This window comes from Rhinatrema bivittatum, chromosome 3 (assembly GCF_901001135.1).
Source record: "Rhinatrema bivittatum chromosome 3, aRhiBiv1.1, whole genome shotgun sequence".
NCBI classification, from domain to species: domain Eukaryota; kingdom Metazoa; phylum Chordata; class Amphibia; order Gymnophiona; family Rhinatrematidae; genus Rhinatrema; species Rhinatrema bivittatum.
In genome coordinates, this window is record NC_042617.1 from 28,671,298 (window position 1) to 28,696,381 (window position 25,084).

At 44.4% G+C, this 25,084-nt stretch overlaps 1 protein-coding gene across 2 annotated transcripts in view; it reads left to right on the forward strand.

The window, feature by feature from the left end:
- The window catches only part of EHD3 (EH domain containing 3), a 187,148-nt gene that overhangs the window by 54,118 nt on the left and 107,946 nt on the right, over positions 1–25,084 (forward strand). For both annotated transcript variants that reach the window (XM_029593027.1, XM_029593026.1), the window contains exon 2: positions 8,652–8,828. In XM_029593027.1, the coding sequence (XP_029448887.1) occupies positions 8,652–8,828 (177 nt within the window). The remainder of the gene's footprint in view (positions 1–8,651; positions 8,829–25,084) is intronic.

Here is a 25,084-nt window from a genome sequence, read left to right on the forward strand (position 1 = left end):
ACTGGCTCCTGATCCCAGAGGACAGGACTGGGAACCACTGCACTAGATGACAACGAATAAAAGGGGCACGGGGGGGGGGGGGGGGGAGAAGGCCATAGAAAACTAAATTCTTTCCTTCAGTCTTTACAGAGGAGGGTGTTGGAGATACCTATGCTGGAAAAATTCTTTGAGATTTGATTCAGTTCCTCTGAATCATCAAAAGGTGCACTAGGAAGATATAATAAAGCAAACACACATTTAAAGAGTGACAAATCACTGGGAATGAATGGTATTCACCCCAGAGCTCTGAAAGAATGAATTTGCAGACTTATTACTACCGTGTTTCCCCGAAAGTAAGACAGCGTCTTACTTTCTTTTTACCCCAAAAAGTCCCACTATGTCTTACTTTCAGGGTATGTCTTATATTGGAAAAAACCTGTAAGACATCCCCCGAAAGTAAGACGTAGTGTTCAAAAAAAAAATAAAAATTTTTAAATACCTGTCGGAGGGCCGCGTGGGTCCAGGCGGCGGGAGCCGGGTGGTCGCGTGTTAAATCTAGGCCGCGGGCGGGTGGGCGCTTGTTCCCGGGGGGGCGGGTGGACGCGCGCGCGTTAGTTCGAGGCGGCGGGTGGTCGCGTGTTACATCTAGGCCGGGTCGCACAGGCGCGCATTCACTGCCGGTGGGGGCTGCCTCGGCAGCCCCCGGCAGCCCCCACCGGCAGTGAATGAATGCGCGCCTGTGCGACCCGGCCTAGATGTAACCCGCGACCGCCCGCCGGCCGTCTCGAACTAACGCGCGCGTCCACCCGCCCCCCCCCCCCCCCCCCCCGGGAACAAGCGCCCACCCGCCCGCGGCCTAGATTTAACACGCGACCACCCGGCTCCCGCCGCCGGCCGCCTGGACCCACGCGGCCCTCCGACAGGTATTTAAAAAATTTTATTTTTTTTTTAACACTACGTCTTACTTTCGGGGGATGTCTTACATTAGCCGACCCCCCCTAAAATTCCCACTACGTCTTACTATCAGGGGTGTCTTACTATCGGGGAAACACGGTAGTAATCTCTAACTTCTCTTCAAATGGGTAATGGTACCTGAGGCTTGGAGAGTGGCCAGCTTTTTAAAAAAGGGCTCTGAGGTGACTGGGAAACTACAAACCGGTGAGCCTAATGCTGTGCCAGGCAGAATGGTAGTTCTGAAGAGAAACACTTCGTGAATAAATCTGTGCTATACCAGCTACTTAAAAAAAAAAAAAAAAAAAAATTCCTAAAGATGAAGATTGTCTTGCCTGTCTTTCCACTTGAATTTTGTGGGGGAGAACCTTTTTTTTTTTTTTTTTTTTTTTTTTTAATCTTGAATTTGTATAATTGACCGAATTTCTTGCACATTTTTCTGGAGAGTATCTCCACCAAATGATAGAGGAAGAGTCCTGGTTATGTACCAGCTAGCTTCCTCCTTCTTTTTTTTTTTTTAAAGGGAATTAATATCCTGAGAGCAAATGAGACATAGTTTCACCAAGGTGTACCAGAGCAAGCCCAACGTTACCACTGAAGATTTAACCAAAGGACTTGCTACGTGTGCAGACAGCAAAGACCTCAGGGAGGACTCCACGGTCCTGTTGCAGGAAAATGCCCCGCCTCCTCCCCTTATGGCTCATAGCTGTCTCAGGTTCTGCTAATTCCTGTACTCCCCTCCCCCCATCACTGCAGGCAGTCTTCAGCAGCTCACCACTGGCTGCCACATCCTCCATCTATGCCAGGTATACTGGCATATTAGGTGCTACAACCCAAGAAAGAGATCTAAGCGTCATAGTGGATAACACATTGAAATCGTCGGTTCAGTGTGCTGCGGCAGTCAAAAAAGCAAACAGAATGTTGGGAATTATTAGAAAGGGAATGGTGAAAACGGAAAATGTCATAATGCCTCTGTATCGCTCCATGGTGAGACCACACCTTGAATACTGTGTGCAATTCTGGTCGCCGCATCTCAAAAAAGATATAATTGCGATGGAGAAGGTACAGAGAAGGTCAACCAAAATAAGAGGAATGGAACAGTTCCCCTATGAGGAAAGACTAAAGAGGTTAGGAGAAGAGACGGCTGAGGGGGGATATGATAGAGATGTTTAAAATCATGAGAGGTCTAGAACGGGTAGATGTGAATCAGTTATTTACTCTTTTGGATAGTAGACTAGGGGGCACTCCATGAAGTTAGCATGGGGCACATTTAAAACTAATCGGAGAAAGTTCTTTTTTACTCAACGCACAATTAAACTCTGGAATTTGTTGCCAGAGGATGTGGTTAGTGCAGTTAGTATAGCTGGGTTTAAAAAAGGATTGGATAAGTTCTTGGAGGAGAAATCCATTACCTGCTATTAAGTTCACCTAGAGAATAGCCACTGCCATTAGCAATGGTAACATGGAATAGACTTAGTTTTTGGGTACTTGCCAGGTTCTTATGGCCTGGATTGGCCACTGTTGGAAACAGGATGCTGGGTTTGATGGACCCTTGGTCTGACCCAGTATGGCATTTTCTTATGTTCTTATGTACTGTGTTCCACTTGTGGGGGCTCCTGATCACAGGGGCTAAGAGCAACATGCTCCAGTTGGAGAGCCACTTCAGCTTCTCCCCAAGCTGACGGACAAATCCAGTGCCTGCTGTAGTGGACTCAGAGGGATATGTCCTTGCTTTCCCCTGTCGTCTTGCCCATAATGGACAGACTTTAAAGGGAATAAAGCAACAGAGCATATGAGGGCCCCCAGCCAGCTAGTCAGACCGTTATCTGGAAGGGCTCTAGTTTTAAAGCACAATCTCTTCTCCCAAGCTCACTCTTCAGTTGTCTGTATCTGGATGATGCCTGTCTAAACAGACCACCTGATTTGCCTCTATTTGCAGGTGGTATTTGCATTTTCTGCCACTGGGAAGTCTCCAGTTTTCAGCCAGAGACTCAGGACTTCAATTAAATCTCCAGGCAGACATTTGAGAAATCTCTGGGTGCTAGCCCCTCCTTTCTGTTCCCAGTAGGCCAGCTGCAGGGGGGAGTTTCAAACCCTGCCCTGGATTAGGGATCTTTAATCTGCTATATCCACTCTGTAGTACAGGGGAACAGCGGGAGGGCTGGATTAGGGAGTAGAGTGCCACTTCCTTGCTTTGCTCTGTCTGTTCCAGCCTCACCCTCTTCCTTCTTTGTATACTGCTGGGGAGGAGCTAGAGCAGGAAGCAGAGGGCTGTTCTTTGCTGACTGAGATTTGGGGGGGGGGGGGGGGATATTGGCTAAAAGATGTACATGAGCCCACTGTGCCCATGTCTAGCAAGGGGGAGCATGCTAGGGGCAAGTTAGACTAGGGGGAAAGTACTGGGGTTGGGTTTGGGGTGATAATGTGTATGTGGGGGGAGTTGGCAGGGGGTGGGGCTGCCAACTCCCCCCACATACACTATCATCCCAAACCCATGTTTATGCTAATCATCCCCCTTTCCCCACACTGAATCTCGGGGTGACTGCAATTCAGAGGTTCCCTGGTATTCTGGTGCTTATTCCAGCCCTATAGAGGGGTGGACCAGGCAGCTGAAGATCTGACTGCTCTGGCTGAGTACTGCTGTCTGGATGGGAGAGGCCATGTGGCTCCTGCAGGCTGAAAGTGACAGCTTCAGGACTTCATTGTAAGCCCTTTCCTAGATAAAGAAATGAACAGATTGCCCATGATTGAATGGCAGTGTGCCCCGGTGGGCTTTATTCAACTAATAGAATTGTTAAAAAGAAGAGTTCTAAGGATTAAGGCAAAGCAAATCCCCACTGGTATCGTACACTTCCCTGTTCTATTCAGTTGCTCATACCGAGGATAAAAACCAGATTCTTTTTCTAAAAGAAATCTCAGAATTGTAGGGCTGGAAGGGATGTCGAGGTTAGTCACCTTCAGTTTATCATCCAGACAAATGTTTACTTGAAAACCTTCTAGTGGGGATGTTTCCACAGCCTCTCCTCTAATCTGCTCAGCGAGTGCTTGATTACCCTGACAATTAGAATCCATTCTGTCAGCCTTAAATGGCCCTGCAGGGCCTTTGTAAAGGGCAATCAAGAGGCAAAAGCACAGCGCGCACTGCCTTGTCCTACAGATTCCCTGAGCTGACTAATAGAAGCCCAGCCTACCTCACTGCCATGCAGTTAGCTGGGAAGGGGAACTTGGGTGGAGGGTGCAAACAACCTTTGCCCAGATCACCATTGCTCCTAATAAGTCTGGTACCCTGCTGGCCTTACTGTCTCCACCAAAGACTCTGTTGTTGACCTTACTGTATTCCCCCTTTAAAGCTGGATATGTACTGCCAATAAGCATAATCTTTTTGTGTCTCTGTATCTGCACCCCCTGAATGTGTCTGCATCAGAATGCCAGTCGACATGTTCCTAATGATAAAGAACTGTCCAGTCTTTTAATCACTTGTGGGGAGTTTGTACTGATATGTGGCTTGTGCAGCGGCCAAGCTTGCTGATTAGTTTTACCAACAGATCCAACGGTGATTATCCACTCAAAACCTGACAGCGGCCAGTGTTTTGTTACAGGTTGTAGCTTCATCAGGGGTAGGTAAAGATGTTAAGGGTGTTCTCTGTCCGACTGGCATTCTGATGCGGCATATATAAAAAAATTAGAAATTTTTAAAATCATTTTTTGGTGGGAGACTTTTTTTTTTTTTTTTTTTTTTTGTGGGATGGTTCCTCCTTGATTTGGTGTTTGTGTAGTTGGCTAATAAGTGACAAATCCAGGACTGGGATATTCCTTCAAATAGCTACAACCTGTTTGATCCATGCTATATTTAATAGCATGGAGGTATCTCAGTTCAAGGACTTCAGTATTGTGCATGTTCAATAAGAATTGGGACCTGGATACAAACTGTCTATGTAAAGGAGTTTGCTTTACAATGAATTAAATGTATTTGGGGCATCATAGGTAGGACTGATGCCCACTGTTTTACTCTAAATATCTGTGAATGGTATTTAATGTCGTGTCCCCCCCCCCCCCCCCCCCCCCAAAGGAAGGGATCACCCTTTCAGACCTGATAAGCACTGAACTGCTCACACCAGGTAGGCAGAGGGGGGGGGGGGGATATAGGAGTAGGAATTATCCTGTAGGACCACTGAGGATTCACAGTGGTCCTACAGGATAATTTGCTCTACAAAAGCAAAAAAACAAAAATTCCATTCCAGAAATGTTTTGAGCCAGAGCAAGTTTACTTGAGAAAAATGACAAACTTTCAGCAAATAAAGAAAAGGCTAGAAGATGCAACAGGAAAAACAAGTTGTTTTCAGAGTCTCTAAAATTGACTTCATGCGGACACTGTTCTTATTTGGCTTAAGTCTTCTTGCTCATGGAAAGCACTACTTCTCTTCCATGGTCTTTTTTTCTAACCCCCCCAAAATATATAATCCTTCTTAAAATTCCATCAAGTGCCCAAGACGACAAATCCTCCCACTTGGTTCCCTGATTACCCTTGCCACTTGCTAATTTTCTTCCACTGATCGACAGAATCCATGCTTTGTTGTCCCTCCTGACTCCTCTGCTTAACACTCCCACACTATCCTAGACCTAGATCCCTTCTGGTTCAGGCTATGATTATCAGCTCTTTCAAAACTACTTAAGACTCCTCTCAGTGCCTGAGGCACCTTTCATACTCCCTCTGGGGAAAGTATCCTGTGTCAGACACCATAGGTGCCACCTAAGCACCCTCAACATTGAGAAAATGCCTTCACTGTATCCAGAGAGGGGGTAACTTCGGTTGAGTTTATGCATCATTTGGATTTCAAAAGCTCTTGCAAGCTACTCACGAATGGAGTTAAGAACATAATTGCCATGCTGGGTCAGACCAAGGGTCCATCAAGCCCAGCATCCTTTCTCCAATAGAAGCCAAACCTGGCAAGTATCCAAACCCTAAGATGCCAGTAATAGCAGACGCCATTCCCTAAGTCAATTCCATTAATAGCAGTTAATGGACTTCTCCTCCAAGAATGTATCCAAACTTTTTTTTTTTAAACCCAGCTATGCTAACTTCTCTCACCACATCCTCTGGCAACAAATTCCAGAGCTTAATTGTGCATTGAGTGAGAATTTTCTCCGATTAGCCTTAAATGTGCTACTTGCTAACTTGATGGAGTGCCTCTAGTCCTATTATTTGAGTGTAAATAACAGATTTACATCTACTCTTTAAAGACCTCTATCATATCCCCCCTCAGTTGTCTGTTCTCTAAGCTGAACAGCCCTAACCTCTTTACTGTGCCATTCTCTGTACCTTCTCCATCGCAATTATATCTTTTTTTGAGATGCAGCGACCAGAAATAAACACAGTATTCAAGGTGCGGTCTCACCATGGAGTGATAGAGGCATTATGACATTTTCCGTTCTATTAACCTTTCCCTTCCTAATTATAGAAACATAGAAACATATAGAAACATAGAAATGACGGCAGAAGAAGACCAAACGGCCCATCCAGTCTGCCCAGCAAGCTTCACATTTTTTTCTCATACTTATCTGTTTCTCTTAGCTCTTTGGTTCTATTTCTCTTCCACCCCCACCATGAATGTAGAGAGCAGTGATGGAGCTGCAACCAAGTGAAATATCAAGCTTGATTAGTTAGGGGTAGTAGGGGTAGTAACCGCCGCAATAAGCAAGCTACACCCATGTTTATTTGTTTTACCCAGACTGTGTTATTCAGCCCTTATTGGTTGTTTTTCTTCTCCCCTGCCGTTGAAGCAGAGAGCTATGCTGGATATGCGTGAAGTATCAGTTTTTCTTCTCCCCTGCGGTTGAAGCAGGATACGCATTGAAAGTGAAGTATCAGGCTTATTTGGTTTGGGGTAGTAACCGCCGTAACAAGCCAGCTACTCCCCGCTTTGTGAGTGCGAATCCTTTTTTCTTCTCCCCTGCCGTTGAAGCAGAGAGCTATGCTGGATATGCGTGAAGTATCAGTTTTTCTTCTCCCCTGCCGTTGAAGCAGAGAGCTATGCTGGATATGCGTGAAGTATCAGTTTTTCTTCTCCCCTGCCGTTGAAGCAGAGAGCTATGCGTGAAGTATCAGTTTTTCTTCTCCTCTACCGTTGAAGCAGAGAGCTATGCTGGATATGCATTGAAAGTGAAGTATCAGGCTTATTTGGTTTGGGGTAGTAACCGCCGTAACAAGCCAGCTACTCCCCACTTTGTGAGTGCGAATCCTTTTTTCCACATTTCCTCTTGCTGTTGTAGCTTAGTGATGTTGGAGTCACAGTAACCATGTGTATGTTTATTGAATAAGGGTATTATCTCCAGGCAGTAGCCGTCATTCTGGCGAGCCACCCACTCTTTATTGACGGCCTCTTGATTTTATGGATCCACAGTGTTTATCCCACGCCCCTTTGAAGTCCTTCACAGTTCTGGTCTTCACCACTTCCTTCGGAAGGGCATTCCAGGCATCCACCACCCTCTCCGTGAAGAAATACTTCCTGACATTGGTTCTGAATCTTCCTCCCTGGAGCTTCAAATCGTGACCCCTGGTTCTGCTGATTTTTTTCCTATGGAAAAGGTTTGTCGTTGTCATTGGATCATTAAAACCTTTCAAGTATCTGAAAGTCTGTATCATATCACCTCTGCTCCTCCTTTCCTCCAGGGTGTACATATTTAGATTCTTCAATCTCTCCTCATAAGTCATTTGATGAAGACCTTCCACCTTTTTGGTCACCCTTCTCTGGACCGCCTCCATCTTGTCTCTGTCTCTTCGGAGATACGGTCTCCAGAACTGAACACAATACTCCAGGTGAGGTCTCACCAAGGACCTGTACAAGGGGATAATCACTTCCCTTTTCTTACTCGATATTCCTCTCTCTATGCAGCCCAGCATAATTCCTAACATTGTTTGCTTTTTTGACTGCTGCAGCACACTGAACCAACGATTTCAATGTGTTATCCACTATCACGCCTAGATCTTTCTTGGGTTGTAGTACCTAATATGGAACCCAACATTGTGTAATTATAGCATGGGTTATTTTTCCCTATATGCATCACCTTGCACTTATCCACATTAAATTTCATCTGCCTAATCTTCCAGTCTATCTACAGTTTACTGACCTCTTTATTTCTATGTACCCATGTGGATTAACATAGTAACCATGCTACTTTTTATACAGGTGCATCTTTTGCTGCAGTAAGTCACTTGCTTCATGACTGTAACTGATAAGGAGGGCCTTTCAGCTGAACTGGCTGGTGCACCCTAGGGGCTGTATCATGTGCAGAGCTGCCAGACAAGGATTTATTACTCCTTCCCCTTACTGCAGTACTTGGAGCAAAGTGCAAGATTATGGAGTCCTTTCTGTATCCAAGTCTTAAGCATGGTGCGAGAAGGAGGGCCTCTGTCTTTTCCTTAAATGCCATCTCTTCATACTTTGTAAAAATAAGTAGACATGTGGGAGGTGCCCTAGACTGCATGAGAGGATTGCTTTGTGCAATGGTAAGCTTGACTGCTCCTTGCCACCCTATAATTGTTTCGTACTCCTTGAAAACATTTGTATTCATGTAGACCTACTACCACTAAGACTGGCTGAAGGAGGGGAATAGGGAAGGGACCTTCAGATCTCTTGCTGTATACTGGTGGGGTGCCCACCTGACACACACCTTGCTGTTCATTAGAAGTCTCATTGATCCTTCCTTCTTTCCTTTCCCAGGTACCTGCTGGAGCAAGACTTTCCCGGGATGAGGATTGGACCAGAGCCCACGACGGACTCTTTCATTGCAGTTATGCAGGGGGAAGTAGAAGGCATCATACCTGGAAATGCCTTGGTGGTAGATCCCAAGAAGCCCTTCAGGAAGCTGAACGCTTTTGGCAATGCTTTCTTGAACAGGTCAGTGCGCATGCAGCCTACCCAAAGGTACAATCTGCTTCAGAACATCCTGCAGGGGAATCTGTTCTCATTTTATGGATTTCTTCCTTTTAGAGCTGACACAGTACAGGCAGCAAAGGCTACAATCTAAGGTGGCAAAATCTGTCTCCACTTCCACCTCTTTCCTGAGGATCTGGCTGCCATCATTAACAGCAGTAAGGCTGAGCTGTCCCTGTGACAGCTTTCTGCTTTTGAAAAGAGCTTACAAAGTGGGAGATGTATGTAGCAGGGAGGAAATGCCAAATGTGATTATAGCTAGGTTGGCAAAGCATGCTCCAGCTGTTTACTCCCTGGTCTTGCTCCTCATGCTCTACTGGGCACCAAAATGATAGGAGCTTGACAGCATCACAAGAACGGACTCTGCAGGATGGGTGTAATAAAGAGTACACATGCCCCATAAGGAAAAAGTAAATTAGAGCTCCAGACAGCCAGAATGGGAGAAATAGCCACAGGAGAAACAGTTTCTAAATGAAGCTCTGCAAAAGAATAAAAGGGAAAAAGATGACCTTGAGTTGGGAGTTCCAAGAAGGTAGGACAGAAACTCCACCAGACAGCCATGCCCTCCTGGGCCTAGGAAAAGAGAGCAAATGGGGGGGTAGAAAAATGTTGGGAGGAAAGCTGAGCCACAGTGAGTTGGCAAGAAAAGAGGACAGAGTAGAGAGCTGCCTTATGCAAAGTCTAGGGAACTGGGATGCAATCCTGAGGAAGGAAAGCCTTACCTCTGTAGCCACGTTTTTAAAGAAATTACCAGGGTCGTTTCTGAAAACTTGGTAATGGGTCTTTGTGCATAAAAGTAGCCACATAACCTGCACTTGCTGTTTCGGTGGGTGGAAGAATGAGGCAGGACTCTGCATGGCTAACTGAAATTCAGGTGTGTGCATGGCTTATTCTCCTTACCTAGGAACAGCTTTCATCCAGTACATAATGGCAATCTTCAAATCCTATGATTAGCTGGGTAACTCTGGAGTTGCCTGGCTAGAGCCCTTTTGAAAAATCTTCTCCGTACTGATTTTGGCAAATTCATCTTTGTCGCCATAGGTGGTAAAGTCTGATTTTGTAATTTAGAAATCAGTGCCTGTAATTCTCTATTTCCCATTTCCCCTCAGACCTGCCTCTGCATTAGTAAATCTCCAGGAATAATTCTCCACCTATCCCACAGAGCCAGCCACTGGGATGCTGTATGATAGTACAGTGTGCTTCTGCTAGAGAAATGCAGTAAATATGAAGAATTGCTACCAGCATGCTAGCTGTTTAATTCGTGTTCAAAATTCTGAGAGCTGATAGGAAATATCCCCCAGCTTCTGGTGTCCTTGATGTGTCCCTTGACTCTTCTCAGCTCAAGGTCTGGTATTAAATGTCAGAGGTATTGACTATCTCCAGTTTTAGAATATGGATTATTGGCATGCTGGCTCGGTGCCACTGCTGCATGCCACTTTGCAGAGACCTGGGTTCGAGTCCCAGTTCAGGTCTTCCATTCCTTGCGTGTGGGGATGCTGCAGAGGCAGCTTTCGCAACCTTTGAGAATGGGGGAAATCCATGGTTCTAGTGTTATCCCAGGACAAGCAGGATGCTAGTCCTCACATGGGTGACGTTGGATCCCTATTGTGGAAAACTTTCTGTCAGTTTCTAGAAACTTTTGACTGGCCTTGTGAGGCCACTGAGCATGCCATGATATTCTCTGCCGCAGGGGTCTCTCTTCAGTCTTCATTTTTCCACGCTGCTGTAGGCATCACGAAGCAGGAGCCTTTGAGTTTTCGCTCAGTATTTTGTCTGACTAAAAGTCACATTTTCTCATTTTCTCCCACACAGGTTCTCTTTATCTCTATTTTACTCTGAATAACATTTTTTTTCTCACGTTTTTTTTTCTTATTCAATCGACGGCTGTTGATGCTAAAATGGCTACGGGATTTAAAGTCCCATCTGTAATCGGATAATGTCCATTACAGACCCACACCTTGAGTGTGCTGTGTTTAGGGGAAAAACACGACTTAACCTGCCCTGAATGTGCAGAAATGACCGCGAAGGGAAGAAAGGCCCGCCAAGAAAAGATGGAGCACTTATTCTATCTACAACTTCTGCCATCTCCCTCTACATTGATTAAATAGTCTCCGGCCAGAGTCTTTAAACGTATAATTTTGAAAAAACGCCACCCGGAAGGGTTGGACCATCCATCGCCAAAGTCATAGATATCGATAGCATCGAAGTCAGCGATCGAACACCGTTCAAAGCAGTCTTCAGCACAGACACCCATCGATACCAGAGGCGCTTCTCTCCCCTGAGGAATCGACCACGAAACTGCCAAGAATCCAGGAAACACCAGTACCTCCGACACTGGGGCCTTCATCCCACGGAGAAGCACCAGTTGTCGAACTTCCACAGGGCTCTGTGGAAGGAACATCGACACCTCCACCGCTTACAGCTGCTCTGCCCACATCAGCTGTTACGCAGGAATTGTCTGATTTCATCAGTCAAGTGGTGCTCCGGGCCTTAAAGGAACAGATTCCAGTGCCTATGCCGGTGCCTGCAGCGATGCCAGCACCATAGACTAAGTTGATTCCGAGGCGACCATAGTTATCAACACAGATTCCATAGATAACCAGACCCGATGCCAATGTCACCTGGGGCTCCAGGACATCCTGAAGCTACACTATACCAGCTTCTCATGAAGAGATTTGATGTAGTCTGTGCTCTTTCACCCAAGCCGCGAGAAGAGATTCCTGAACAGATACCCCTCGATCCGCAGCCAGGTCCTTCAGGACTTCCACGTCCACCAAGATCTTCTCCTGATCTCCATCAGGACGATCCGTACGATACTTGGGATGAGGGACATACAGACACTTCCTCTGAAGAATTTGTCTGATCTTTCCCCTTCAGACCAAAGGAAGAAATCTCCACCGGAGGATTTATCCTTTACAAATTTTGTTCAGGATACGGCGGATACCATACCCTTCACCTTGGTAACTGAAGAAGATGCTAGACAGCAAACATTGGAGGTTCTCCAACTTGTGGACCCTCCAAAACAAGTATTGGCCATCCCTGTCTATACAGTCCTCCTAGATTTATAACATCGGGTGTGGGAGCACCCATGCTCATTACCTGCTGTCAATAAAAGGATGGACACTACTTATTTGGTACAGTCTGTTCCTAGCTAACAAAACGCACAGCTTCCACACAAGAAGTCAAAAAGGATAAGACCGCATTCCTCCACTCCCCCAGGAAAGGATCATAGATTCTTAGATTCCCTGGGGAGGAAAATGTATCAAGGAGCCATGTTAAATACCAGGATTTCATCTTATCAATTATACATGACTCAATATCAAAAATCTGTGGAAACAGATGCAAGAATTGTCAAAATTACCACAGCAATATCAGGAGGCAGCCCAAGCAATCATTCACAAAGGACTTGAAGCTGGCAAGCACGAAGTCCGAGCTGTTTATGATGGGTTTGAAACAGCCTCCAGAGTAGCGGCCTCTGGGATAAGTTTGAGATGTTGGGCATGGCTTAAAGCATCAGACCTGAGGTCCAAGAAAAATCCGTTGACTTACCATGCCTTGGTGACAACCTTTTTGGTTTCAAAGTACAAGATGCGGTAGCACAATTAAAAACACACAGAAACCCTGCGCCAACTTTCATCAGTTCCGCAGGATTCTGCTGCCCAGTTATCTTGGCGACCCTTCTATTGGCAGAGGTGTTATTACCCTCCAGCATCAAGGGGCAGATCTTCTAGGCTGCAGCAAAGACGTCAGCCCAGACAACCTAAGGCAGCTAGGCCTCAACCCCCATCGCAGACGGGACCGGCTGCAGGCTTTCGAGACCTTTCCCAGAGACCAAAGCCATCTCTTCAATCCTCATCCAGAGCTTCCAGTAGGAGGCAGTGTCGTCCTCCTACAACCATTGGTTACAAATAACAGACCAATGAGTACTTACAATAAAATCTGTTACCAACTCAATTTTCTCTCTACTCCAAGAGATTCTCCTCCAAGACATCTTTCACTGAGCGAAAATCACATAATCCAATTACAAGTAGAATTATCCACCCTTCTGAGAGCCAGAGCTGTAGAGCCGGTGCCCCGGACTCAGCAGGGCAGAGGATTCTATTCCCCTTATTTCCATTCCAAAGAAAACCAGAGGCCTACATCCCATCCTAGATCTCAGAAATCTCAACAAATTTCTGAAAGAAAAGTTCAGGATGGTTTCTCTAGGCACCATGCTTCTACTTCTTCAAACAATAGACTGGCTTTGTTCTCTGGATCTTCAGGATGCTTATGCTCATATTCCCTCCTCATCGCAAGTATCTGCGCTTCATGGTGGGTCATCAGCATTTCCAGTACAGAGTACTACCATTCGGACTTGCCTCTGCTCCCAGAGTATTCACCAAATGTCTGGCAGTAATAGCAGCACACTTGCACAAGGAAAGTGTCCATGTTTTCCCCTATCTAGATGACTGGCTCATCAGAAGTCAATCTCAACAAGGAGCTCTGGCTTCTCTGTCTTAACAAATACTCTACTTCATTCCATGGGCTTTCCATGAGAAGTCCCATCTCATATGCTTCAGTTCATTGGAACAGAATTGGAACACCATCCTCTCAAAAGCTTTTCTACCCAAGGGTCAGGCAGACACTTTCCCTATTGGCAAACTCGCTACACTCAAAGAAACAAGCAACAGCTCATCAGTTTCTAACCTTACTAGGCCACATGGCCTGCACAGTTCATGTCACTGCTATGGCAAGGCTTGCCATGAGAGTAACCCAATGGACATTAAGATCACAATGGATCCAAGCCATTCAACCACTGTATTCTCCAATTCAAGTAACCCACCAACTACATTCATCTCTACTTTGGGTGAACAAGGACAATTTGTGCAAGGGCTTACCTTTCCAACAACCGGTCCCACAGATAACTTTAACTACAGATGCATCCACCTTGGGCTGGGGAACTCACATAGACAATCTCCAGACCCCAAGGTACTTGGACAAAACTTGAAACAACATTTCAAATCAATTTCCTGGAACTTCGAGCTATATGTTATGTGCTGCATGCGTTCAAGGACTGCCTTTCACACAAGACTGTTCTGATCCAAACGGACAACACAGTAGCCATGTGGTACATCAACAAACAAGGAGGTACGGGCTCGTATCTCCTCTGTCAAGAAGCTGCACAGATTTGGGACTGGGCCTTAACATGTTCCATGTCTCTACGAGCCACTTATCTGGCAGGCATTCACAACGTAGTGGCAGATTGACTCAGTCGCCAGTTCCAACCACACAAATGGTCCCTGGATCCCTTAGTAGCGACCAGGATATTTCAACATTGGGACAACCAACAATGGACCTCTTTGCATCACACCTGAATCACAAAGTGGACAAATTCTGTTCTCTACACAAACAGAAAAATCAGCCAACCAAGGACACCTTTGCTCGCCCTTGGAACTCAGGCCTTCTATACACGTATCCTCCAATACCGCTCATAACCACAATTCTAGTGAAGCTACAACAGGACAAGGGGTCCAATTTATTTATACCCCCGTATTGGCCTCGACAAGTATGGTTTCCCATACTTCTAGACCTCTCGATCAGGGATCCACTCTCACAACTCAGGATCAGGGTTGGTTGCACCATCCCAACCTTCAATCCCTATCCCTGACAGCATGGATGTTGAAAGCTTGATCTTACATTGGTTGAAAGATTGAGTGGTTGTATCTCTCAAGTGCTTATAGCTTCATGTAAACCTTCCACACGAAAGAACTATTCTTCAAAATGGAAAAGATTTACGTTTTATTTATTTATTAAAGGCTTTTATATATCGACTTTCTTGATACAAATCAAATCAACTCTGTTTACATCGAACTAAGCAGTAACTATAACCAATCAACAAGAGACAATTTAAAGGACCATAAAGTTACATTATAACAAGGATGCCTTAACTGGGAGTAGGAAATAAAGGGAGAATGAAGATAAAGTACTATATGCATGGGAGGGAGGCAAGGAGCTGACCTCATGATAACTTGTAAGCGTGATTTAGCATTTTATTTACATAAGTGATGGAACAGTTCTAAGTCAGGCTGAGGGGCTTGTAGTGGAGAAGGCTCGGCAGAACAGCCATGTCTTTAGTTTCTTTTTAAAAGTTAGTAGACAAGTTTCCTGCCTAAGCTCCGGAGGCATAGCGTTCCAGATGGAGGGGCCTGCGATAGAGAATGTCCGGTCTCTGATGTTTGAGTGGTGTACAACTTTGATTGGAGGAACGTGTAAGGATCCCTTAAGGGTCTGGCCGTCGAGTGCAATTTGAGAGGGTGTAGCAGATCAAGAGGGGTATGATGGTGAATATTTTTATGTATAATTGTGAGTGATTTATGGAGAATCCTGAAGTTTACTGGGAGCCAGTGAAGATCATTTAGAATGGGAGAGATATGCTCTCTCCGATTGGTATTCGTCAAAATTCTCGCCACAGCATTTTGGAGCAACTGGAGAGGTTTTATAGTAGAAGCCAGGAGACCTTGCAAGATGGAATTGCGGTAGTCTATCTTGGAGAACAGAATGGCTTGGAGGACGGATCTGAAATCGTAATGGAATAGGAGCGGTTTGAGTTCTTTGAGTACTTGTAAGTACCTGCACCACTTTGTGGTGCAGGCAAGAGTATTGATCCTTTCTCCTGCCCCACAACTTCTCTACTAGCCTGACTATGTCATCTTTCAGACTCTGGTCTCCAGACTTCACCTAAGTGCAATCTCAGCTTACCATAACAAGTTGAGAGATGCACCAATATCCATACATCCTCTTGTCAGTAGATTTATGAGAGGTTTAGTTCACCTTAAACCACCAATTCGGCCACCAGCAGTCACAGAATGGGACCTAAATCTGGTCTTAAGGCTCATGCATTCGCCTTTTGAACCTGTGAATTCCTGTGATCTTAAATTTCTCACATGGAAGACTATCTTCCTCATAGCCATCACATCGGCTAGAAGGGTCAGTGAGTTACAAGCACTTGTCACGTACTTATCCTATACAAAATTCTTACATGACAGTGGTTCTCTGTACACGTCCAAAATTCCACTTGAACCAATCCATAGTTTTACCCACATTACCCACAACTGCCTAAGATAAATCTCTAGCCGAATTCAGCAACCTTATGTTATCCTTTATGTCTCGCTGCTTAAATGTTTTCGCTGACTATTTCAGTACTCTCCAGTTGTATTAGTTTGAAATCTTTCCTTTCTTCCTAATTCCATGTTTATGCTCCCTGTTTAATGTAACTTTACCTTCTTTATTGTTAATTGGTTTCCCCGAGTTCCGTTGTAAACCGGTACAATAAGACATAGTCTTGAGCATCGGTATATTAAAAGAAGTTAGATAAATAAATTCTTTCCATGGCCTCATTCTCATCAAGGAGAACAGGCTTTACATACTTTGGACTGTAAGCGTGCACTAGCTTTTTACTTAGACCGCACTGCAGTCCATAGGAAATCCACTCAGCTCTTTGTATCTTATGATCCAAACAAACCAGGAAAAGCAGTGGGTAAACATACTCTATCCAATTGGCTAGCAGATTGCATACAGTTTTGCTATGAAAGCAGGCCTTCCTCTCCAAGGGCGAGTAAAGGCACATTCAGTAAGAGCAATGTCAACCTCAGAGGAACACGATCGTTCGGTACCAATTCTTGATGTATGTAAAGCAGCAACATGGAGTTCTCTTCACACCTTTGCAGCTCATTACTATTTGGACAAAGGATGACAAGATTCAGCCTACATACAATCTGTCTTAAAGAACTTGTTTCAGTTTAATCCCAACTCTTCTACATCCAACTTGCTGTGATCTTCGACTGCTTCATTTTTACCAACAATACTGCAATGTTGCTTCACTACAAAATGACTGCCTGTAGCTTGCTAATCACCCATATGCGAGGACTAGCATCCTGCTTGTCCTGGGATAAAGTGAAATTGCTTACCTTGTAATAGGTGTTATCCCAGGACAGCAGGATGTAGTCCTCACAGAACCCACCCGCCATCCCGCGGAGTTGGGTCAGATATGTTTTATTTTTTACTAAAGCTTATTTCTTCATATGAGACTGAAGAGACCCCTGTGGCAGAGAATAGCATGGCATTCTCAGTGGCCTCAAAGGGCCAGTCAACAGTTTCTAGAAACTTTGACAGTTTTCCGCAATAGGGCTCCATCAATATCACCCATATGTGACGACTACATCCTGCTGTCCTGGGATAACAGCTATTACAAGGTAAGCAATTTTGCTTAACTGCAACACTTGGTGACCAGATTCGGGGCCTTGGTGCATGGGCTACTGGCCCAGGACATTTAATTGAAATTACCTGACAAGGTATGCAGGGGGAGGGAAGAATCCCTGGGCCCAGATCCCAGCCCTGGTTCCAAAGAGCAGGAGAACTCCTGGGCCCAGAAAAAGCATCTGTAAATATTGCTAATGAGATGGATTTTTCATTATCCATGAGGATATCAAGAAATCAACCAGTCATGGAGCAATGATTTGTTCTCTGCATGAAAATCTCCACTCATTCCATAGCTGGAACAGGATTGTTCTGATGTCCAGCTTGCAAATGCAGGAGAAGAGGAAAACTAGATTGAAGGGCATCTTTCTCTTGCTTGAGCTCTCCTAATGCATCCTTTTCAGCTTGTGTGCATGGGATGTATGTTTGAAAGTGCTGAAATTGCCTTTTCAAAGTGTTGGTAGTATTTCTTTTCAGAGACTTTGGCAAGTGACTTGTGGACATCGTCTCAAATGTGTTAAAATTTAAAGGGCAAACAAACTTTGTGGGTTAGGAGTTTATGTATAGTTCAAGGATTTGTTACTCATTCCTTCTACCAGAGTACTCTGAGCAAGGTACCAGATTATGGAGACTTTTTTTTTTTCTCTTTGCAAGTCTTAAATAACCATGGTACACAATACAATAAGCATGATATATGCAAGACCAGATACAGGGTACATAATGCAGATCCATGGCCACAGAACAAATGGTAAAAGGTCAGAGTGCCTTTGGGAATGTACAGAAATGAGAAGGAAATTGGTGCTTGTTGACTAAGGCGGGCAGGTCAGTGGAGATTCAGCCTCTTGTAGAGGGTTTGTAGGGAGATGGGAGCACCTTTAGATTAGACCTGATAATTGTTACTTGGAAGTGATGCAGAGGCCTTTGAACTGAGCATAGTAGGGGATTGGTAGCAAGTGTAGATTCCAGAGGGTTGGGCTAATGCAGTCTTTGTAGCTGGAGCCTGAAAACTCTGCTGAACCCTTCTGTTTCTAAGTGTAGACCCTTGGGACCAGATTTAATTTTTGGTCAATGTCCTCTTAAAATAGTGCACTATTTTGCAACACTTTTTTTTTTTTAATTGTCTGCAACTTCTGGAAGGGGGAGGGAGGTTAAGCAAAATTGCTGGGGAACATTTGCTTCATCTTTAACACTTAGGAAGCAAACGTTCCCCTCTCCCCTGCCCCCAGTTATCTTTGTACAAGTTTTTGCACTGAAATTTTCTGTGCTGTAGTTTGTTACAGAAGTTTTGAATTACTTTACTAGAACGGTGCTGTTTCAAGACTGTTTCTTTATTTTGGACCCACAAAGAAAAATGTCTTTGCTAAGCTGTAAGATGCGTTAGTGGTAGTCAAGTGTGGACATGGTTGTGGTTGGTTAGGTTTGTGTCAGAACTGTTTTTCATGGAGCTAAAATGCCCCCAGGAGGCCAACATATATTGGCAAGCATTATTAAACTACCTACCTTCTGATTCCAGTGCCTACCCCCCCAATCAGGTGGTGCAAAGCGCCATATCGTCATGAGTGCTGTATTTGCCTTCATCCAATTTAATCATGGGAAAATGAAAGGGGAAGACAAATGTCTACCCTCCAGAGACTGTTGGGCCCACATCAGACAATCCTCAATAGCACTGTGGTACCTACAGATGGATGCACTGTTCCAGTTGTGAGGTTTGGCAATGGAGAGCCTGCCCTGAGTGGTTCAGAAGCGTCAGTGAGTCTAGAGCCTCTGGTGCTTCCCCCATGCCCAGGATGTGATCACTGGTTCCGTGAGAGCAGCAGCTGTTGTAGAAGTCACATCAGAACCTGCTTACAATGGAGGGATGCTTCTGGCAAGATGTCTGCCTCCTGGTGATGCTCACACGAAGCCTCTCTAGTAGCAGGGAAGAGCTGGTGAGTGGTATACTGGATATGGAGGTGTTGAGCATAACTTGGGACACTGAAGTGTCTGAAGCTAGTATGTGGGTGAATCAAAACCTGGTATATAGGGAGTGAAGTTAGTCAAGCTGGCAGTGGTGACAACAGACTTTGGGATGCCATAACCACACAGCTACTGCATGGAGATAATACCCTTATTAATAAACATACACATGGTTAATGTGACTCCAACATTGCTCAAAGCTTCAACGGCAAGAGGAAATGTGGAAAAAAGGATTTGCATTCACAAAGCGGGGAGTAGCTTGCTTGTTACAGCGGTTACTACCTCAAACCAAATAAGCCTGATACTTCACTTTCCATGCATATCCAGCATAGCTCTGTGCTTCAATGGCAGGGGGAATGAAGAAAAGTGGATCTATATACAGACAACCAACAAGGACTGAATTACATAGTCAGGGTAAACAAATAAGCATGGGTGTAGCTTGCTTATTGTGGCGGTTACTACCCCTAACTAATTAAGCTAGATATTTCACTTAGATGCGGTTCCAACACTGCTCTCTGCATTAATGGTGGGGGTGGAAGGGAAATAGATAAGTATGAGAAAAAAAAGTGCGAAGCTTGCTGGGCAGACTGGATGGGCCGTTTGGTCTTCTTCTGCCGTCATTTCTATGTTTCTATATGTAAATAGTCCTGGATTACAAAAATCAAGCAAATGTTTGAGGGTTCTGCTGTGTTAGTTGTAGGTCAATACCCACGAGAACTTACTGGAGGGATATGGAGGGAGATGAGACTAGCTGGAAGAGTGGATTAAAGGCTTGTATTGCACCTTTGATTAGGGATAAAGAGGCCTGGGGGGGGGGGAGAACCTGGCCTAGGGGGCCAATGTAATAAGCTGTACTAAACCTGCTGCAGACCTTTGTATGGGTATTTGCTTGCATTTTCCCACACTGACCTTACATGTGTATGTAACGTGTTCAGCTTGGGGGGGAAGAACGCATGCACAACTGCACACTAAAAGCTAGCAGAAGGTTTTATGCAAGTACATGCAAATGACATGTAAGAGGCAATCATCCATTCATTGGCTCTTCAGGGAGCCACACCAGCAGGGACAACAGTTAATGTGGGTTTAGTTTCAGGGTCAGGGCAGTATTTAAGTTAGAGCCTTTCAGACCATTTTTCTCATTGCTGGCATTGATGTGAGGGTCTGTGCAGCTCTAGTGTAATCATGGGTTAAGTTAACTTTTTGTTTGCCATGGTACATTGTTGCAGCAGAAGCTTTCCAGCATAGCAGAGGGTCGAAGAGGAGCCCCACTTCAGACCCACTGTCTTGAAAGGGAAAGGCTTTCGCTCAGACAATTGCAGGTTTCTATACAGATGTCTGTGCGGGCTTTTACATACATAATGGTGCATGTAATTTTCTGCGTGGATTTTCTGTGCATATCATTTGCATACTCTTCCGTTATTACTTACAGTGCAGCTGCCTATTTTTGTGTGTGCTGAAAATAGTGCAAAAAAAGCAAACTTCATGATCATCTATTCCATTAGCCCCTAAGATTTACGTGTAATTCAGAATCTTCCCAGTCCCCTCAGTTAATATAATGAAGCAGTATTTTCAGGAAGTACTACAGGTACCAAAAGAAACCACATCTCTCCCAGGTATTCTATAGTATGGTTCAACTCCCCCCCCCCCCCCCCCCCCCCCCCCATGATATTTCCTGATCTGTCTAAAATGATGCAACAAGTAGCCAACATGCCAGTGTTGTCCCCCGTCCCCCCCAAACCAAAACTGTGCTTCAGAAAAAGTTCTAGCTGTCATCTAGGCTAGATGTGGTGTGCCTAGACTGGGTAACTACATCCTCTCTGAGCATAAAACATGGTTGTGGGGGAGGAAGTAACGTCACCCCAGGGGATGGCTCCTTAAAACGAGAGCTCCTCCAGCCACTAGCACAATCCCTAGAAAACCATCCGAGACTTAATATTCCTCTAACCAATCTGCATTAAGACCTCTAACTGCACTGATGTCTACGAGACGTAAACAAGTGGACTTCAAAAAATATTCTTTCCAGAAATTGGAAGACTAAGGGAGACTGCCGGTAGCGGACATCATGGCGGCGGACGAACCAGTGCAAACAGAGGCTGATGGCCCTGATGTGCCGACTGTAACGATGGAGACCTCCTGACAAAATCAGAAATGAAACTCTGGTTTGTAGACCTCAAATCTGAAATGGTAATCAACACACAAGATATCATGCAGTCGATGGCGTTAAAAGGTGAATTTAGCAGATCATGGTTGCTGGATCTTTGAAATAGAAACCCGCATGGATTCTAATAGTGAAAATATTAAAACCACCCATGAACAATATGCTCATACTCAATCAGAGCCGGAGCGACTAAATGATAAACTAGAAGATTTAGAAAATTGCTCACGGCGACACAATCTGAGATTTCAGGGTGTTCCGGAGTCAGCAGAAAATCAAAACTGCTTAGCGGTGGTTCAGAAGATATGTGCCATGTTGCTGACCTCTGAGGCGATGCAGAACGGGGAAAACACTGGAGGGGAATTCAAAATAGACCATGCCCATAGAGTTATGGGACCTCATGTTGCCAACAAACCTAAAGATATACTTGCCTGCTTTCATGATTTTGCCCAGAAGGATCAGATAGCGATTATAGTGAGGAAGCAGGCCACGTGGTTACAGCAGGGCACGGCCATTATGATTTTCGTAGATCTCTCGCCCATCACCATCTGGAGAAGACAGGAGTTGAAGCCAATCACAGATCTTTTGCGAGCGGAAAACATGAGATCGTTGGCTCTTCCCCTGTGGGATGAGCTTTTTGCTGAAGGGTGAGAATCACTGTATCAAAACGTTGATGGAGGCCACAAGAATCCTACACAACGCTGGATTTGAACACTTACAAGTGGTGCCCAAAACCAACAGCCGCAGAGAAGATCACCTGAGATGGCAGAGGGAGGAATAAAGGAGATAAACGATTGCGGCGCAACACTGATTCCTCTAATCCACAATGTGACACTACGTGAGGTTCCTGATGCCATTGCAGGTTTTGCTGATATCTTGACTGGGAGTTCACCTCAGCTACTGGCCTGATAACTTTTCAGATATTAAGGATTTGGTAATCATTTGCAGATGTGGTTCTATTTATATATTGTTTTAGGGATGGTACTGCGACTTGTTTTCTAGTTAAGTTTAATGTTCTGGGGCAGCTGTTGTAGTTACTGTTTTTGTCATATTATAACTTGGTTGGAGGCTATGAGGCAGTCACACTGAGATGACAGAATTCTTCTATTTTGGGGCAAGTGAGAGAAAGATACCCACCCAACTTGCGGGGAACTTGGTAAAGGGGGAAGGGAATTGGGGTTTTATACACAGAGTTTTATTATGGTACTACTGCTAATTGCATTGTTCAATATTCAGTGCTCATAGGATGTACTACTCTTGTATTTCTCTGTTTTTTGATATCCCGGGTTACAATTCAGCAGCAGATGCAGGATACAGCCCTTATGTCTAGTTACCGATGGTCTCATTGAATTTTTTATCCCTTAATGTTAAAGGCTTAAATTCTCCTTACAAAAGGCATTGCTTGTACTCTGAATTGAATAGCCATCATACCTCCGTTGCCTTTATTCAAGAGACCCATCTCAAGCGATGGCATGAGAATCTCCTCAAGCATCCTTCTTTTCCAGCACAATATTGGGTAGCACGCCCTTTAACTCATAAATATCTGGGAGTGGGAATTTTAATCACTAAAGATGTGATGTTTGAGGAAGTGGCTAGTTATCCTGACCCAGAAGGTTGATATCTTATTCTCATTATTGCAATAGGAGGGGACAAATTTACCTTAGTAAATGTTTATGCACCCAATACAGGACAAGGTACTTTAAGACATCTCAGTCACTTAATAGACCAATTTGCTGAAGGTCATTTAATAGTGGGTGGAGATTTTTAATCTTACCTTGAACCCCCATCTAGATATCTCACAGGGTATAGTTACCACGTTGCAGGGTGACCGTAAGCTTTTTAAATCGTTTTTTACCAGATTTGACCCACTGGACACTTGGAGGATCTGGAACCCTAAGAGTAGAGAATACTCATTCTACTAGAGATCTCATCAGACTTATTCCAGAATTGAGAGATTTCTAAATAGCTAAAAGTTGCATTAAGATCAGCAGACCTCAAATAGATCCCATCACATGGTCTGATCTCTCTCCAACTCGAATTGAGCTCCTATGACAGGGGTCAACAGTTTTGGAAGCTCAATGAGAGCTTATTAGAGGATAATGATTTCATTCTACAGATTCAAGCTGATAATAAGGAATATTTAGAGTTTAATGATCAGGATGGGATGTCTCCTATGACTTTGTGGGATTGCTTAAAGGCTGTGTTAGGGGAAAATTCATTGCTCGGGGAACTTAATTAAAGAAAATATTTATTTAAAGTCTTTTATATACTGAAGAATAGCAATCTGCCTTCTCTCCGGTTTACAGTATAACAACTTGATAAATATGCACCAAGGATAAATTAGACACTACACTTATTACACCAATTAGGACTTAAACATCAGGGAACGGGAGATACTGCATTACTGGTTGAAATGGACAGATTGCGGTCACATCTGGAAGAATTGGAAGCAGCCCAAATTGCCCTAAACGTACAGTTTTACTAAAACAATTATTATGAGGGAGGAAATAAGGCGGGTCGTCAACTGGCCAGAAAATTGAAAACACAACAAATGCAAAACAATATAGTTAAATTGCAGGACGAACAAGGGGAGATACTGATGTCCAGTGCTGATATCAGGCAACGATTTATAAGTTTCTACTCGGAATTATATGCCACTGATCAATCTAGTAATGCCTTGGGGATCGCATACTTAATTCAATCCTCCCTGCCTGCTATCTCACCTGCTAATCAAGAGTTTTTAGATCGGGATATCTCACCGGCAGAAGTTACTTAGGCCATAAAAACCCTAAAGATGGGGAAGTCACCGGGTTTGGATGGCCTCATAGCTGCCTTTTATTAAAAAAAAAAATTTGCCAGGTTGGTGACACCTTTGTTAGTAAATCTTTTCAATGCTCTCTCCTCATTGGCCTACCCAACTCAACAACCAAGCCCTTACAGATGATACAAAACGCTGCAGCGAGAATTTTAACAAGCACCAACCAGAGAGACCACATTACGCCCGTCCTCCGTAATTTACACTGGTTACCAGTCAGTCACAGGGCTCTGCACAAAGCTCTATCTCTAATTCACAAATCAATTCATAGCTTCCTCCATCTTGACCTCGAATTCCCACTCAAACTCCACACTTCCAACAGACCAATGAGAGAAACCTACAAAGGAGCACTACAACCCCCACCTTCTAAAGCTACAAGACTCATCTCTACCAGAGACCGAGCTTTTTCCACAGCAGGTCCAGCCATCTGGAACAACCTACCTGCAGAACTCAGAATGGAACCGTGCCTACCAACATTTAAAAAAAAACTCAAAACTTGGCTCTTCTTACAAGCCTTCCCTGATCCTTCAAACTTTCACTAGACAACTACAACTACTCAGCATTGAATTTGGAACTTCGCCCCTTCAATATTATCATCAGTTACTAGTCTCCTAGTATTTTAATTTAATACCTTCTTAAAGTTTCTCTTTTTCCAGCTGAATTCAGCTTCCTAGTTCATGGTCCTTGTTATTATGTAACTTTCTTACTTTTCTGCTTTACCTCCACTAATTATAAAAAGTTGTTCCTTTATGTTATGTTACACTGATCTACCCCTGTTCGATGTAAACCGACCTGATATGGTATTCAACCTTGAAGGTCGGTATAGAAAAATGTTAAATAAATAAATAAATGCTGTCCAAGGCTCCGTATCTAACAACACTAAGTTAGCCAGAATAGTGACCCCTGCCAAGCCGGGATGAGACCCTACTTTATGTGGGTCCTATCGCCCAATTTCTCTTATTAATTTAGATATGAAGCTCTTAGTGAAAATTTTAGGACACAGACTTAATAGCCTCCTCCCTCACCTAATTCACTCTGATCAATCGGGTTTCATACCAG